Here is a 19257-nt window from a genome sequence, read left to right on the forward strand (position 1 = left end):
ACATGCATGAGGGAGCACTATGGCTTCAAAGACATAAAGGAACGACTAACATATTCCATTATGTAAATGAATTCAAAGATCTTTCACGACTGATCAGCTAGGAGGGACATAATGATTTATAATTCAAATAACTGAGCTTTGAAATCAAATTGGGCTAATATATTTCGAAATATGCAAACCTGGAATAATTGTGAAAGTAATGTAAACCATGACACCAGCTCCAATCATTTGTTGCCTTTGTTGTTAATAATGCTGTTTTTTTTTTCTTTTTTTTTCCCCCCTCTTATACAGACTAGTTACTGGAATTATGGTTTTAATTCTAGATTATCCTTTAGGAAAAAAAAGATTTTTATACACATTAAAAAAAAATGACAATTTCTAAGAGGGCCTGGAGAATGACTGACTTACACATAGAACAAGTAGCGAAATTAAATAAATTATTATTTTAACCTTTCAGGCTTGCCCCAGTTTAATCTATATCAAATACTGAAAATTGATCCACTGGATCCAGTGTCTTAAAAATACGCTGTTTCTTTCAAAGCAATGTGTACTTAATGTCTTTTTAAAAAAAACTAATATAATGTGAAAAGGCCAAAGTTTGCAATGCCAGGAAGTAGTTATAAACTACTTCATATGTTTGAAATAAAAAGTACTTCAGTATTATTATTAAAAAAAACTATTGGTAGAGTTTTTTATAGGGAAAAAATACATATCTTTAAAAGCCAAAATGACCAGTGAAATTGGGTTGTACATCATTTTCTGGAAAAAAGGAAAAACAGCCTCGACAGGTGTAATTTATCATTTTTCTGATTTAATACCAAAGAAATATATTAAAATAATAAAAAGAATCCTGAAATCCTCAAAATTTGTAGTGATAAATAGCCCTCCCTGTCTTTATTGCATTATGCCTACTAACAGAAATATTGCATGGTGGATTTTGCCAGACAAGGACGATTATTTTCCAATAAAAAGTTGCATATTAAATTCCAGCACAAAAGTGGGTGTCTAATACTTTTGAAATCTTTTATGGTTTGCCAGGGAACACAATTTTAAACTTAACTAATACAACATCACGGTGCAGCGAAGCGGCATTAAAGCTCTCTTTGTAAAACCCCACCCATCTAAGCAGCAAAGCTACTGTTCTCAGAATTTCTGTTTGAAGTATTTCCATTGAAAAGTAATTGAATACAGTTTGGGTATTTATGTTTTTAGTTAATCTCTCTTTTTGCTTGTCTTTAAACATGTCACACTGAGGTTTCAGATACATATTTATGAAGGCACTGCTGCTTTTATATGCTTACTATGCATAGAGGCCTGAAACTCTGCTCTTGCGACAGTTAGCAAGTTTCTGCAAAGCAAAAAGCCCAATTTTCATAATAACTGCATTCTTTGGGAGAGCTTGGGTTATTAAACATCTGCTTTTTTCATCCTTTCTAGGTCCTGATATTATTATATTTATTTCATGAGCAGAAACTCATTTACTGCAGATATAATCTGCGTAATTTGAAAACTAAAATTATCAAGATATTGCAGCCTTGGAAAAGTATTAGTAGTTTCTGCTGACCCCCATTTTGGAAAGCTGGAAGGTGCCCACAAGCCTTTGAAGGTCTCCACAACACAATATGCAATGCTAGATGCTCATTGTCTTTAGCAGCAACGCGAGGCTGATTACTTCAGCACGTATACATACATGAATAAATAATCAAGCACTTTAAGTTAGGTGCACCCTGTTAAATTTCTTGGCTATTTTTGTGTCTTGAACCCTACCGAAACAATAAGCACATCCTGTAAAAGAGGAGAGAGCTCGTTAGTCCCTTCATAAATCTTATTAATGAAATATGTCTCCCCTTCTGTTTTTTTCAAATTCTTCAGTAATGTTTTGCTTTTATATGTCCTATTCTTCTGATGCCATGAGAACACAAACATATGCATATCTAAAATATCTCAAGTTAGTTGTTTAATGGTATTTCAAGTAAACATATAAAAGTGCATATCGTATGATTTTCATTAAACAAAATTCACTTATGGAATGTGGAAAACCACAATCATCATTCAACACATGGAAATATATTAAAATTATATGATTAGAGTTCTACGGAGGAATAAAATGATACCAGTTGTCATATTCGAGCTGCTTTCCCCTCTGCTTGTCTAACAATTAATCTTCTCTAGAAAATGACTGAAGAGCTGTGTTTATTTTAAAACAGCTAAGGATTTCAATATTGAAGACTTGCATAAGCTCAGATAACAATGTTTAATTTTCTGTTGTATACCTTAAATATTCTGTCACAGTAAAAACAATTACCACTTGTTAAAAATCATCTCCTTCCTCAATTCATTGAAAATTCAGAGAACTATCATTCTACTCCAACTTATGCTACATAACATTAGAACAAGATACAAAAGGTTTGCAACAGATAGTAAGTTAATATCCATGTTCTGGGTAAAAATTTCACAAAAATCCTTGAACCCAAGCAAAAATCTGCATGTAAAACCATGTCTGTTTTATCAGTAATAACGACAACACCGACCCAGCGAGGAACTTGTAATCAGGCAAAGATAAAGCATATGAAAAGGCTTGTGTTTAAAATCTAACCCATGCCCCATATCTTAGTTGACCTCATCTTCCAAGCGGAACCAATCCTGTTTGAGCTTGTTTATAAAAATCAGGCCTATTCGCAATACTGTTGTACTCACCAATGCTACCGACGCCAGGAAGATTATGAACGGGACGGCTGACTGTAAGCCGCTAGTGATACAATTTCTCTTGCAGCTAAGAAGTAGGTGGAAATAAGCAAGCCTTTAAAAACCAAGCAGTAACTATGCACGGGAAAAGATAAAGTGGATAAATATCAACATCCTCAGTGGTTTCAAAATGTGGCTTATGAAACAACAAAGATAAGTAGCGCATATTAATTTTCACCTTATTGTTTTCAAATGTGATATGTCGTATATAATAAAAAGGATATCCAACGGAAAGATCATTTAGAAACTGAAGAGTTCTTGAAATCACAGGTTCACATCTTCCCCGGTATTTAAGGTTTGTAACACTAGAATGAAAAAAAGAGAGATTTTTAAACTTTTTTTTTTTTTTTTTGGCAAAGTGGCATTCAAAAGCACAAAGTAGTAGAGCATTATATTATGAACATACTTCTGTGATGCATTTTAGGCCTTTTTCATTAACGAGATGTGCTCTAAAAATATGCCAAATAATCTGTGCCTCAACAAGGAATCCAAACATTTTATAATCCTTTAACAAATACAATCATTAAAAAAAACAAAACAAAACTATCAATACTCTTCCATCATATGCCATAAAACAAATTAACTGAAGCTTACCTATATGTATACATACATATATATATATATAAAAATATATCTGTTTCACTCACTTTTCAACACAATATCTGACCACTTAACCTCTGCAGTATTTATCTGCCCTATTCTCCATGAAATGAAAAACAATTATTATTATTTCCCTTAAGCATAGGAGAAATGGGGCACAGAAAAACTAAGGGCCATATTCACTAAGATAGCGATGCACCCAGCTCCCAGAGAAATTGTACCTTGTAGTTCTCATACTAATCCCTATTTTTATCTCTTCCCTTACATGGTACTACATCAATGCTTAACTAAAGCCAAGGTACATAGGGGCTACTGCGTTTCCCTAATTGCAACCCCTCTCAGCCGCATGCATTTTGTAAGTGTATTCTCCGATTAATCGACCAAGTCAGAAATTAAGATATGGAATAACACTGGACTTAGTCCCAGTCCTTGGGGAACATCATGTAAAACATCTTCCCAGTTTTGACAACAAAATACTATAGTTCATCTTTTGGTGCAATCCTGCAGCTAAGACCGTGCACTAGCCTGGCTCTAGACTAATAGCTTCCAGCAGGTCAGGCGCGAGCCACCGAGCACGGAGCTAAGACCCTCAGCGAGCGCAGACACCCAAAAGGACTTGGGATGGGATTGCTTGTGTTCGGCTACCAGATTTATTAAGTAGTGAAGAGGTGGCAGTGGCCTTCAAACAAAGGGGGTAAACTGAAGCTGGTAAGCTCTAAGGGCTTCTCAGGTGAGGGGCGGTTACAAAAGTAAGTTAAGAGCCGCTGATCTCATAGGCTGTCGTGTCCTAGCTTTCTTATGGGAATGTCATGCAGGTCCGTGTTAACAGTCTTACTAAAGTCCAGATGTCTGATATTTGCTGCTTCCACTGTAAACTCCAGCCAGTGAGTCCAAAGAAGAAATCAAAGCCCAGAAGCAGCCCAAATGCATTTAACATTTAATTATATACTAGGTTCCTGTAAAGCTGACTACCAGTAATTTCTTCTAGTATTCCTTGGAGAATCCAGGTTGGGCCGACTGGCCTATAACAACCTGCCCTTCTTCTATTTCCCTTTTTTGAAGACAAGTACTATGTTTACCCTTCTCTTCTGGGACATCCACCATTGCCTATAAGTGCTCAAAAATAATTACAAATGATTCAAAAAATGCTTTCACCAGTTCCTTTAGTATTTAAGGATTAATTTCCTTAGGCCTCATAACACATCTGATTCATGTTTCTTTATTCCGATCTTTGCTCTGATTTCGTAGTTTACATTAATTTAGTTACGGTATCTGGCCAAAATCAATCTTTTCCTTTAGTGAAGATGGAAGCAAAGACGACATTAAATACTTCAGCCTTCTCTTTTTTTTTTTTTTTTTACCCCTGTTAAATAAGCCTGTATTTTCCCTTGGGCTTCTTCAAATATTAACAAATCTTTCCTTAAAGCTTTCTGTATGCTAGTTGCAACCTCCTTTACACCTGAGCCTTTCTAAATTTGTTCCTACATGACCGTGCTACATCCCTACATACTCATTGATCACAGGCGCGTGTCCATTTTCCCCTACATTTCCCTTCTGATTTTCAGGCACTCAGAAACCTTAGTTTCCTCCCCAATAGAATAAGGTAAGGGATACAAACCTCTTCTACAGTCAGATCCACTGATGAATACGATCTTCAGGTTTTTAAAGAACACTTAATGCATCAAGTGTTGCATTTCTCTTACTATGCTGCTCATCCTTCTACTACATCAAGGTGCTGGCCATTGCACCTGACCTCTCCCCCTGTAATTGCCCCTTCTTCTGAAGTTGTTTTCTCCTTAATCTCATTTCTGAAGAGATTTTGCCTAATAAATGCAGTCTTTTCCAGGCCCCTTGTTCTTAGCTAGTTATTTTTATTACAACTTTTTTTTGGACTGCTCCCCATGTACTTCTGAAACAAAACAGTGTTCCCAAAATGCCGCAGTAACTTGCCTACCCGCCTGCGTCCTCTCTTCCAGCTAACAGCTGGAGAAGCCCAGGGCCTACTCTGATCAAGCCTTATTCCTTGAATGCTCTTTTAAGTTGCCAAAAGAAGGCTTAATGCTCCTCTTCCTCCAGCCTGGGAGACCATGTTGTGTGAAAGAGCTTCACAGCGGATTTTCTGGTACTGCCTTCATTTGGAGAAACAAAACCAGGCCATCGCAGCCTTTTGAAACATATCCCTTTCGGATAAAAAAGCAGCACGGCTTCCCGGCTCAGCAGCCCTGGCGCCTGTGCCTGGCCACGGTAGGAAGCCGCTAGGATACATCTCAACCTGCTTGGTGAGGAAGAATAAGCAACTTCACATTCGTATGCCTCAGTTTCCTTGCCTACAGAATATGCATAAAGATACAGACCTTAAGCTGCCAGATCTATTAATGAAAGGCCACTATGTAAGACATAAATGAGTACCAGCCATTTATACCGTGAGGCAGTAGGATTTCAATTTTAGGAATAAAGAACTGAAGAAGAGATACTAAACGCCCTAAAAGTGGCATTGATTATTGCTAGCTTTTACATATTCATAGAAATGTACTATGCCAGATAAACAAAACCCCTTTTTAAGGAAGTTACAAGCTCAAGAATGCAGTTTAGTGCATCTAAGTGTTTTGGATTATTTGCTCAGGAAAAAGCAAATAACAATGCAATTACCAAAGCAGTATTCCTCAATTTAGATCTCCAAACAAACATTGATTTACTTTATAAAATCTCTATGAAGTGCCACAAAGGTTCAGATTGCCTTAAAGAAATAGCCCATTCTAGCAAGTCCATAATTCACAGTTTATCCCTACTATGGGGAGTTCTGAAGATGTTTACAGTTGCACTAAATCCTTAACAAGTATATACCATACAAGGCAATAAAAATGAATTCGGACTATCCAGATTTGACATCAATATCAAAATCATAAAAAGGCTATTTTGCAAAAGAGCAAAATCCTTGTCCTTCAGTAGCTAAATGTTTGACTCTTGAAGAAAAGAAGTCACAGTGACAGCGTGAAATAGGGAAAACTAAATCTGAATAACGAAATGTCTTCATCCAACATTTCAGAGCACTTTTTTTAATATATCTTTTCTTTCATTTCACAGCTGTTTTTGGATGGTGAAAGATGGAGTAATAATATAAAAGGCTAGAGAATTACTTGTGAGTAAAGAGAGGCTAAAATTTTCAATTATGATCTTAGCAATTTCCATTTCTGTTTTTGCCTTATTAGTATCATGCAGTATGAAAGACAAATATAAAATGTAATATTTTAAGCAACAATTTACAAAATATTGTAAGCATCTAAGAAAATACGTAAAGATCAAGAGAGGAAACTAAAGATACAAAAAGCAGTTTTTGACTATGTGAGGAAGAGAAGCTAAGGAACGAGAGAAGAGAAAAATTCACAGCTCTCAGAAATCATAGCAAGACAGCATGTCATCCAAGTGCTAGTGTCCTCTCTCTCAAGCAGCTTATTGATTTAAAAAATTAACTAAATGAAACAGAGTCAAAGCAACCAATCATGAAGTTTCAAATGAGTCACAGAAAATAAGTGCTTCATCAAAAGTGACTGCAGTGCTAAATTCACAAACATATATATGAGCAGTGAGCACGTTTTAAAACAAAGTACAAGAAAAGTGGAAATAAAAATGGTAGAATATTCCTGGTTTTGGTACCACCACTAGTATCAAGATACTTGAGCTAGACAAAAACACACACACACACACACACACAGGAAAGTGTGGCAATAACACCTATCCACGTTGGAAAGGTAAAAGAGAAATTTTAAAATGAAAACCAAATGGCATTACAAGGGCAGTACACTTTCAAATATTTACTTTTAGTTCAGTAAGAGGACCAAAATAAAACTCTAGCTTCTAAAAGCTGCCCCAGACCAGAAGGTGATGCTTCCCAGCTTTCTATCCTTCGAACCATCCCACTTGCTATGAGACTTCCTCTAGGGCCAGGACTTCATTGTAAAGTCAAAGCTGCATAGTAATGCAGTCCATCAGCAGACCAAACATCTCTTTCCTTAATACAATGGCTTAAAAACGCTATTTTAACAGGCTTTGGGTTTTATTTATTTATTTTTTAATATAAAATATGGAAAGGGAAGGGGAATAATGACTATATACTCCAATTTACAATTCTGTGGAAAAAGGGTTACTGTATCATCCACAGAAGAATCAGAAAATTCCTCGTTTGCTCATTCCCAGGCATTATTATGCTACTCAGTTGGGGAAAGAATCAGGCAGAGATACCCCTTCCAACCTCTGAAATCCATTTCATGCCTTTTTTTTTTAAAAAAAAAACAAACCTGATTTTACTGTCTCTAATTTCCTGTCCTGTCCTCAGTTTAGGATTCTGAGAAAGATCTCTCAAGGCACCTGGCCTGTTTCACACTGCTGTTGAAGACATGGACAGTCCACACTAACAGACAATCCTTCATACAAGATGTAGCAGACGGGACGGCAGTAGGGGACGGAAAATGATACTGCAGGAGCACCGGAGTGGAACGCGCAGCTTGGAAGAGAAAACTGAAAGATGTCCGACGTGGTTTAGAAGAGAAAATTTTGGAGAAGAAGAAGAAGATAAGCAGGGATGGAACATGGAAAAGAAACAGCAAAGTATAGAGTGAATACAAAAAAGGGAGCACTGGAGAATCAGTATATACGGTAGAGAAGACAGAAAACCCATTTGGTCACATGAATGGTGGGTGCCTTCTCCATTTACCATCGTATGCCAAAGTGCTCAAATATTGCTTACAGGCCATTCATTTGTAAATGCCCAAAGAATTCATCCATCTCCTTTCTGGCAGGCCTTGAACCCTGTCTCTGAAAAGTGATGGCCAGCTACATTATCCCAATAAATCTGAGGAATCTCAGGAATACAGCATCTACTGCACATGCATATATTACTATACCTCTCATGCATGGTAGGTTTGGTAATACGACAAAGGAGCTGTTGCAAAACAGAAGAGATGACATCCTGTTGCTGTAAAACAGCAAGTTTTGGCATTTTTCTGTTAAATAATAAAATCAGAGACAGTGAAAACCTTTATAAACTTAGATGACTTGCATGAAAAACAAATATGAACTTGCAAGACTGTACATGTGTGTTGCGTCACTTATTCTTATGGGAAAACCTATGACAGATGAATATGCACTTAAGAATGTCTGTTTTGGATGACATGATTTAAATCTAAAACAACTGAAAAGCCTGAACCACATCATTTTAGGAGTAGTCTTGGTCTCAAGTTAAGGATATTACAGACATACTTGCAGTATAAAAGATAAAAATCATACATTTTAAACTCAACTTTTAAAGTTGCCCCAGGTGTCTGTTACACAATTCCCATTAAAACGTAAGAAAAATAGGCATCTAAAAAGACTTTGAAAATCTCTTCCTTATGTTTCAGTAATAACAAAGACAGCAATTTGTTGGCAAGAGGGCTCTGTACAGTCATGTTTTAATTATTTCTTGTAGATTATCATCATTTACAATGAAAGCTCTCTGTGGCTCAGTGACAGTGATTGGATATATACTTTTCATTAGAGCTGGACAAAGGTGAATAGTTAAAAAAATGCACACACCTTCATGAATAAAAGTGCCAAGTTTTAGTTTGCTATGATTCATGGAGTCACACTGGTATGAGTGTTCAGCAAAATATTCACAGATCCAGACTTTTCATACATATCTAGTATTTAAACATTGTGACATGGAATCTCTCTCTCTATATATAGGTAAGTATGTATATACGCATCCACCAGAGTAAAATAATTATCATGTTAAAAAAAAAACAAAAATAATGTTTTAGATATGCACCATTTACTCATGTTTCATTTTTTTTAATCAAAGACTAAAAATCCTTAATATTCAAGCAAATATTGTGTAAACATACTTAATGATACTACTTTCCACCTGTATTTGATAAAAAACAGAAAGGAATCAGAAGAGGTTCACAAAGAATAAGCAAGGCAGAGGTGTTTGCAGTCAAAATAAATGCAAAAAACTCAGTCAAATGCCCAGGGCAGACTCAAGGAACAGACAGAAGGAAGTAGTTAAAACTACTCCAGTCTAAATGTTTCCCTGCCTCCTACCTCTACAGGGAAGGATCAAGGCAGGTAGCTACTGCTCACAAGGATGACCTCTAGCTCCAGTGGAAGAAAAGGATGGCTATTCTTTTTGGGTACAGTGCCTCAATCTGCGCCTCAAGTCCTGGCCTTGATCGACTTCCCAGTAGCCCAAGAGGCATAAGAGTATGTGGAGTGGCTGTGTTTGGAGGAAGCAGGGGTAACAAGGATAGAGAACTCAGTACAGACAGAAGAAAACTAGTACTCCAGGGCAACAGGCTCATTAGGAGAAAGTCTGAGGAGACAGGGAGACATTCTAAATCACAGTCCTTCTCCAGAATCTCATCATCCATCTGGAGTTCTCCTAGCTCCTTTAAAATCCCATCGCTCACTCTTGCCTATCTTCACCCTTGTATAACTCCTCCCAACTTCTTCCTCCTTGAACCTGCTCTACTGTTGCTACAAACAAAACTGAGTTTTGCTGAACACGGATAAGACGACTTGAGATGTCTTGCATACCAGAAAATTGAGACCAGATGTTTTATCAGTCAACATTCCTCCTCCCACACATTCACCTTTTCAGATGAGGGTCAAAGCAAGCAAAGATGGTGGAGACTACAAGAACTATTCTATAAAATCTCTGGTAAGGCTATCATGAAAATACAGCCATTAATGGATATTCTGACTACATAAAACTCCATACCTTCAAAAATGATTTAACGGGAGTTCAGTAAAGTATACATTCATTAACTTCCAATGGAAAAATGATAGAAGGTCTAAGATCTTATGTGACAGTAATGCTTTAAACTATAGTCAGAAGGTCTAAAGGACACCTATTTCACTGACAGTTCTGAAAGTATTTATGTACTCTGAAGAATATCTATTTAACACAACCTTTAATCCATAAGCTGAACAGTGGCTACTGCAGCTAACAGTAGCCATGAGACAAGTATTTCAAATTGTTTTCTATTAATGAAAAAACTCACTGACTTATACTGATGACCAATCCTCTACTGCAAAGCTGCTACTAATGAAATCAAAAGAACAGATTAAAGATACATACATGAAAACGAGCTACTGAAAACAGAGATCTGGGGAAAGATAGCTTAACAATGTGTTCAATCAACGTGTTCAAAATCTAAGACAAGACAGACGTCATTTACCTGTCTAATCATTACTGAACTCACATCAGACTTCAGGAAATTAGAAACTTCATGTGTCAACCAGTAAGCTATCACAGAAAAAAAGGTTAAGTTCTCTAATGGTGGAACAGAAAACTCACTAATATGTCCTGCTAGACTACAACTTGTTTGACTACTACGAATTTAATTGCTGCGTTTACTCCTCTAACCAAGTATGAAATCTTTTCTCCATGCAACCTTTATTATCTTCGTTAATAGCAAAGTAATTACCCGATATTATCTTTTGATCATTCGACAGTGTAAATGGCAGTTTATAGTAAGGTATTTTTCCCATCACTTTCTGCTACAAAAGACTAGTTGCCATTAGCCAGGCAATTTCAAACATATTTTAGAATGGAAACCATAGTATCTCAAGTATTGTTGTGCCATAGCTATATGAAGCTATATGAGAATATCACCATTTCAACAAGGGTGTGCACACTGAAAATTCCCTAGCATTTCTTTTCAACCTTATCTTAAGGAATAACGTACGACAAATTTCACCTACTTAAACACAGAAAAAAATGGAGCTGAAGGGCCAGCCAAAACAGTAGACTAATGGCTTCCTAAAATAACAGAGTGGTTCAAAAATACTGATTGCATTCACAGGAGAAAAAGGCGACTTGGTCTCACAGTAGTCACGTATTCTGCCCACTACTGTTATGAATGTGCTAAGATTAGTCTCAGTTATAAAGCAACCAAAATGCTTCCAGACTGAATTGCCCCATCAGACCCTATTTCTTGGATTATGTACCAGTACGTTACGGTTTCACACCCAGATTTTCCAATCAGCATGTTATCGCCAGTGAGATGCTAGTTTATTTTAATTGAGACAAACACGAGCGTTTAGACAACAGTTTCACAGCCAACTCTTTAAGACATTGCCTGCCAATTCAAGTTGTAACATCCAGTCTGTAACACAAACATTATCTTCCATCTAATCAATGAGCAATTCATAAACAGAGATGCTGCATGCTTTTATAAAAATATATTAAACCATGGGGAAAGAGAAAATGGAAAGTGTAATTTAAAAACCAGCACTGATCTTTTCTGCTTATTTATCTGGCTTTCTTTAAAAATCTTCCATGTAACATTAAAATGCTAACTATGTTTTATTTTTAAGTTACAGTACTTGTGCAAATACAGCCATATCCAAACTAAACACATGCAGTAAGCATCATACAACTTGTTAAATGATATACTGTTATTTCCTCAATCAGCAAAGGCAACAGAAATTTCCTCTCAATGGTAGCAACAGATGGAAAAAAGGAAGCAAACTGATGCATCTGATCTCCATACAACAGCCCTCTTTCCCTCTTTTTTTCCTCAGTTGTTTAGGTTTCACCAAACCTTGGAACAACAAAACGAAGCCTAGCTGTCTAATTCTAAGACAGAGACTGCTTGCAGAAACTGTACAGCAAGTATCCATCAATGTTTTTCCATTCATCTCCCTCCATTTACCTGTCTGCAGAGCATGCTCCAGATAAATATCATGGTCGGATGGTTATGATTGTTTTTCCTAAGGCAAGATATAACACTAGGCTTCTGGTTTAGAGGAAGCAAAGCATTTATGCCTTGTTTTCTCCAGAAAAGTTAAGTCATATTAGAGAACGACCTTGTCTTGTTTGTTATGACTTCTCAAGGTTGGTAGTCATGGTAGCAAAAGACAAGTTATGTTTAATATTGTGTGAACAGGTCACGGTTAACCTGGCAATGCCAGCAGAGATGTTTCCCTGGTAGGACAAAGTCTACTGAAAGTATTTCAAGGTCTTGTAAGTCAGATTTAGAGGAAGTGAAGTTAATGACAGGATGCAGAATAAAGAGATAATGCTCTTGCCTGTGCTCCTCTTTCCCCAGGCACCCGCAGAACCCAGTGTCTCCTGAAGACTCAGATTTTTTCAGTGGATATTTGTAATTTTTCAGAGGCACCATGCTGTTCTGCTTCAGGAGTAAAACTCAGAGGAAACCTTTTCGACTCAGCAGGAGCTATCAAATCTCAAACCTGGTAGTTTTGCAGGCACCCATGGGAAGGGGCTGCAGTATTCTCTGGAATAATTTTCTAGGGTGATTCTTAGGAAACAAAGAAAACAGACCCAAGTATTGAAATGCCAAATACTACAGTCTTATTCTGGCAAGTGTCAGAGATGAGGAGACAGATGACCATAATGCCCCTTGCCTCCTTCAGTCCGAGTCCTTTACAAGCCTCCTCTCTTTGTGAATCCGTATTTCTGAAAGGAATCCGTATTTCTGAAAGTGCAAATTCTGCCAGACCTCTAGAAAATTAAAGGCTCACAACAAAAAAGGCTGTCTTTGCCACCATCCAGCTTTGACACGTGTTTGGGTGGGTATAATGGGAAAGAGGCGTTATCAAGATGAAGAGAGGTTATGCTAGTTTGGTTTGCTATTTTTCCTGATGTTTTTTTTGTGTGCAAAAAGAGGAGAAAGCCATATGGCCTACCAGTCTAAACTACAAAGACAGGAAGTACTCTCTATTCCCGTTCTATGTGATTCAGCTTGTAGCTCCAAGGACATTTCTCTTGGAAGCTTAGTTGGCTTACACAGTTCCCATTGACCTCAGCTCCCTCATTTTCATACTACTGCTACACCTACAGTTGCGTTAGGATACCTGTTTGCGGAAACATGTAACGAACCAGATAGGAGAACTGATCACAACTAAAATTAACTCTCTTGAAAACCCCCAAAACAAACCAAAACCACTCTTCAAAACAAAGAAAGGTTAGTTTAACTTGGATCAGTTCTCCATCATGAACTAGCTTCACAGCCAATTCTATTAGCATCTGAGGGTGCAGGAATAAGAAGTCAGAGAAGGATGAGAACTGCTTATTCCAGGACTGTCACTGGAAACAGCCTGTGAAATCACAGCTCTATTCTCCCATAAGCCACTCTCGGAAGTGAGCCAGGCACTGTGGAGTCTATGTCCAGCTGCAAGCGTTTGTTTAGGAGCCCGCAGTAACTTCTGAAAATAAGATATGGGCACTTTTGAAATGGTTATCCCTAACTTCAAATATTTCAAATTTACAGAAAACATATTTCTAGCTAAGGGCAAACTTAACAATATAAAATAAAACTTGGATTTCGTGTAAGCATTAAAGACAAAACAAAATACATACAGAATAGAACCCAAACACAAACTCACATTTTTGTCATAAATGTTTCTAGAACATGGTTGTCATCTGTTATTCCTAAGACTTCTGACATTCGGGCATACACCTGGAAATAAACATTTCAACAGTAACACATTATAGACATTTACAAGTACCAACATTTTCATTTATTCTAAAACCTTCCCTATTCTATTTTGCAGAAGACTAAAGGCACAAATGCTTGCCCATAGAGCATAGCAAAGTATTTGTGAGAAATGACTTCCATCCTCTAAGACAGCATTTGATGAATTTGGGGCTGACAGATTTTTACTCACCCTTGCATACATTACTTCACATAAAGGAGCTGTAAATAGTCCATATTAAACTCACTTTGTGGTTCAGAGAGCAAAACAGTCTCTTTTTAAAAAATTATGGTTTTTAATAAAAAGTTGCAAAGGGTTGGAAAAAACATATTCTTTTCTTGCTCTCTGTCCTCAGTGGAATGTGTTTCAACATTGTCCTTTAACTTTAATTTGCCAGTTGTTGCACTGCCAATCATAAAATCTGGTAAATTAAGTACTCTTCGTGTATTCAGTTTTCTGTTTTGCCCTCATTCAGCAGCCAAGTAATTTGCTGTTGTAACTTTCTTCCTTTATTTCCGATCCAAAGCATGTATTACTAGCCAAGTTTTCCCTGTACCCTGCCTATCAGATCAAAATGCTGTTATGATGCAGCAACAAATAGCCAGGACATGTCGGATATAATTACCACTTAATGTGTAGTCTTCATAAAAGTTTCTGATAGCTTTAGCAGCCAAACATTTAGTTTGGATAAACACATGCAGTTGGATAAAATCAACTTGTTTCAGGAACAGAAGGGAGAGCTGTACTGCAAAATTTCTTTGCAATGCTCTGTTAACTCGCTTTATCCTGAGTTAAAGTAACTCTGCTACTTGCTTAAGACCAGGCTAAATGCAGATCCACCAGCCAGTGCATTTCATTTCAGTCATTTTAACCTTCAGTGACACCAAAGCAAATATTATGGGTTATATGTAATTCTTCCATATTATGTGATACAGCCAAGTATCACTAAGGTCTGAAATGAGAGCACAAATCAGAGCACACGTAACCTAAGTTGCCCAGTGGTGAAAGCCTGGTGCCATCTAGCTGTCAATTTTGCTCACAAACATTACATATTCCACACAAATTTCCATGAACTTTAGATAACTCAGTACTGTACAGTAGTATCTAAACTCGGCTGTACCAGCTTCCTTTTGGCTAGTGATGCAATCCCATGGCTTTGTTTAAAAACCAAACCAGCAGTATTCCATCTGTGGCAAAGTCGATAAAAATCGTATTTTCATAGCTGAAAGACTTTAGTTTTAAATCAGAGTTTAATAAAGGCATTAGTAAGTCAATACTATAACCAGAATTTGCACCACACCCAAGGATAACTTGCTTAACATTTAAGCTAAAATACCACCTTTTATGACTGTGTGAATGTAACATGTTGTGATAAAATCCATAGTGAGAGAATAACCAAAATATGAAAAATTTCGTAATATATAATAATACAATCATCCAAACTTTGCAAAATATTATATTTACACTGTAAATGAGAAGTAATCATTTATAATAATTAAACATATTTACAATAACACTAAAATATTTAAAACATTCTCTGCTATTTTACTTCTAAATAGTGCACTGCGGAAATGCTGTACCAGCTGCAATTTTTAAATCTCTGTATTTGATATGAGGCAAGTGGAAAGAGATAGTGAGGAGCGTAAAAATTTCAGCAAATGCAGGTTGACTTTTAAATATTTCCTTTCTGTAACAGCAAAACAGGGGGAGGAAGGGAGCGAATGTGAGCGAGCGCACGTTGCACCAGCCCCGTGCTCTGTTGTCAAACTAGGCTCTCGCCACATCAGAGTTTAACAAATAAAATACTAAAACAGCAGCCAGTGTTGACAAAGAGCAGTGCTTTAATCCGCAATTATCCTTGTAACTCTTACTACTCCTTTTATCATCCATTAGCTTTGATTCCCATTATCCCATCAAGAACTGTGTCAACGCTTTTGTCCCTGGGGATTTCCCACAACTACCAGGATCTGACAGCCACGCTTGAGTGCTAAGCGGGATCATTACCTCTTAAATCCACTTATCTGATCCACTGAATAGTAAATTGAAAAGCTCATTAACAGCAACAATCTGATTTGTTCTCGCATGTGACAGGGTCATTTTAAGTCAGCATGAATCCGGCGCTTGTATTAAAAACTATTGCCCCTCTTGTAAAGTGACATTGTAAGCAAAAATAAATGTGATATGTGAACACCTTCTTCAAAATCATTATCAAAACCAAAACACACACTCAGTATATAAAAATAGAAGAGCAAGCGCACCCCCCCAACCATAACAACGAAATGCCCTTAGACTTTTAAGCACCATAAAAAATTAATGAGGCGGCATTTTGGACGTATAATAATGAAAACCACTTCAACAACAGAGACTGGGCTATGCATTCAAAAGGTGGAGAAAAATACTGCTGAAAGGGTCATAAAAGGCTGTGGCAGGGCTTGTGGAAGTGATCTCATCCGAAGTTGGGTTCACCTCCCCGAGCCCTGCCTGCCAAAGCGGTACCGGACCTCCGGGTGGCTTGAGCCCGGGGGAAGCGCGCAGGCAGGCACCGCGCGTCCGAGCCCCCTGCTCCCCGCAGCGAGCGCACCCAGCGCCACGGTTTCAGTTCCCCCGGAGCCTTCCAGAGAGGAGCTGAATCATTAACTTTCCGTAGGAAACGAGCAGATTAAGACTTTTGTAAAACCTTTACACAGTTATTCCCAAATCCTTATCACAGTGGGATTTACGGCTTCCAATACAAACCCTGCACCAACGCACAACACCGTGCGGTCACGGGGCGACATCACCATAAAACGTTAGCTTCCTAACAACCAAACACGACATCACCGTCGTCGCCGACTCATTCCTACAGCAGTTATGAGTGGCGGTGAAAATCTGCAGAAGTGGTAATATTAGTCAACAAGACTAGATGATCTTCAGCGGTCCAAGCGTATACTCAAGGTACTTAAAGCAAGCTCTGACTAATAGCATTATTTCAGGCCATAAGCAAGTGACACTGCAATATTCAAGGGTGACAGCAGTGGTCACGATAGCAAAGAGAAAGAAGAGAGAAGCAAAGCACCGTCAGTAATAATAACTATTTCAAAGATATTAAAGCAAGTGCAACAGCAACAGAAAAGAAGGAACCCTGGATCTTTTTTTTTTCCTCCCTCCCCATTGGTACCATCAAAGCTACCCGCACAGAACCAGGACAGTTAAGGAAGGCAGCAGGTTCGCGAGCTCAGCTGCCAGTGCTGCTTCCGTGATCTGACAGATTCCTCAGGCATTCAAATTACACACCACTAAACTTCCCAACTATTTGAACTCTGCCTGCTGCAATTCAGAAGAAAGAGAAAATAAAATTGTGGAAGCAACATTTTATGAAGCAAATCACTCATATGTAAAAACAGTTTAAGAAAACAGAGAAATAATACAATAATCGCATTAAAACTTTATTTCCCTGACCTCCTGTACTCTTTGGCCCTAGACATGTTTAACTTTGCTCCGGTTTTTGAGGTCTTCTTTTTCTGGTACTATCTTTGTAACTCCGGAGAAGCTAATTATGTCAATTCTTAAATGTGAGGCAGATTACAGAACTGGGAAGCTCAGAATATGAGTTCCTAAAGGTTGTATGGCTATATAATGACAGTCGCAGAAATTCAATAACGGCACTGTATGGAATGTACTCAAACGCACCCCATGAAACAAATTAAAACAGAGCAATGAATCTCTCACACTGTGCAAATAAGAAAACACAAGAAAATGTTGATTTCTATATATTTCATAAGGGCTATTATAATGAATTAAGAGTCGGGATAATGAATCTTCAGAAAATTACAGGAAAGTTATTACCCGCAGGCACAGCGTAAACGTTTAAGATATTATAACTTCCTTGAAGCTCTCCAGGCCTTGCTGCAGAGAACATAACATTAAAGTATTTTGTCATGAATACTGAGGGCAAAATCAGACCTTAACCATCTTTATCCCACACCAACAGAAGCTGAGGGGGGGACAGCTGCTACAAGAGAGGCTGGAGAAGCCGGTCTGGAATATACTTGCGCGGTGGCTTCAGGAGCTCCACTCAGTGCAGGGGCTACAGCAGGAAGCTTCTGCACCTACCACCCACCTCTCTAACTAGCACCTCCGTCCATTACCCACTAAAACGCCGTACCAATCAAGAGTTTCCTTCTGGGAATCAAGCGCCACGAGGTATTTAGTAATTTCCGTTGATTTTGAAACCAAAATCAGGTATTTTGAATTTTCGCATGTAAAGTTTCATTACACACAGCGGAAATTTAGCTTCCAAATCCCTTATGCAACTTCTGAAAATCTGAACCAATTCCTGTAACTAGTGGATTAATGTGCCAGACCAATCCCCTTCTATTTCAGGGCCAAATTAAGGGTTTAAAAAGCCTTAATTTTTCTATCCTGTTCATAACAGAAAACCTGGGTCATTCATAAAATCTCCATTCCTCACCAGCTGCCTTAAAAAGGTAAGATCTTAAAATTCCCTCACAGTCTAAGCCAAAAGAATACGTTAATCTGTTGTTATACATTTAGCTCCCTAAATTAAAAAAAAAAGAAAAAATCCAAAATAGGCCATAAAGTGGTGCCTCAAATACTTTAGGGCAGGATCCTTGACGAGAAGATTAAGTTGGGCTTTGCAGTACAAAACCAGCTGGCTCGTCTCCCATTCTTTGCTACCTGTGTTTGCAAGCACCTAGAGGAAGTACACCAACTATATCAATGACATGCTATCTCCTGCTTCACCTACAAATCTAGTTTAATCAAAATACTGCAGGAAATCATCCTCAATGGAAAGAGACCTATAAAATAACGTTTAAAAATTACAGAAAGCTAATAATTAGGGGATTGTTACTGCAACTAAGTGTAACGTTGCAGGGGAAAGGGTAAGCATGCCGTGTGGCTCAGGGTCGTTATTATGGAGGCTATTTCCCTGCTAGTCTGGTGAAATGTTCTGTCATCACCAGTCCAGCTAGTCTGAGCAATCAGCTGGTCCCTCGAAGGCTCTTTGCCAGGCCTCTCCTGCCCGGTCCCGGCCCCACGAGCTCTCTGGAGGAGGGAATTTCGCAGGAGGCCGGGGTGCTGCAGTGATGAACTCCCCACCTCTCGCTCCAGCAAGTGCAACGCCAGCGATAACCCTCTTCTTAAATGGCAATTGATCTTGTTATTTCAATGACTTTCTCTCCAGCTTTCCTTCACTTCTTCCGTTCTCCTGATTCCCCTATTTTCTGATAATCTTCAGAGAAAGATTTACAATTCTGGTGAACTTACTACGGGAGACTTGCTATGAACTAACTGCTGTTATTACTGATGCAGCATAAAAAACATTCTCTGAAAAACATTAGTTTATCTGCTCGGTCTTCAGGTAGCCAACTGTTAATCACGTGCTTAGCTTTAACTGTCTTGCTTAGACTATTATTTTTGCAAAGCTCTCTT

At 38.0% G+C, this 19257-nt stretch overlaps 1 protein-coding gene across 1 annotated transcript in view; it reads right to left on the bottom strand.

Moving 5' to 3' along the window:
• RANBP17 (RAN binding protein 17) overlaps window positions 1–19257 on the bottom strand; it is a 164836-nt gene that overhangs the window by 65671 nt on the left and 79908 nt on the right. The window contains exons 14-15 of the mRNA XM_026061315.1: window positions 13735–13808; window positions 2970–3050 (exon numbers count right to left, since the gene is read on the bottom strand). Coding sequence (XP_025917100.1) covers window positions 2970–3050; window positions 13735–13808 — 155 coding nt within the window. The remainder of the gene's footprint in view (window positions 1–2969; window positions 3051–13734; window positions 13809–19257) is intronic.

This window comes from Apteryx rowi, unplaced genomic scaffold (assembly GCF_003343035.1).
Source record: "Apteryx rowi isolate R43461 unplaced genomic scaffold, aptRow1 scaffold_18, whole genome shotgun sequence".
Taxonomy (NCBI): domain Eukaryota; kingdom Metazoa; phylum Chordata; class Aves; order Apterygiformes; family Apterygidae; genus Apteryx; species Apteryx rowi.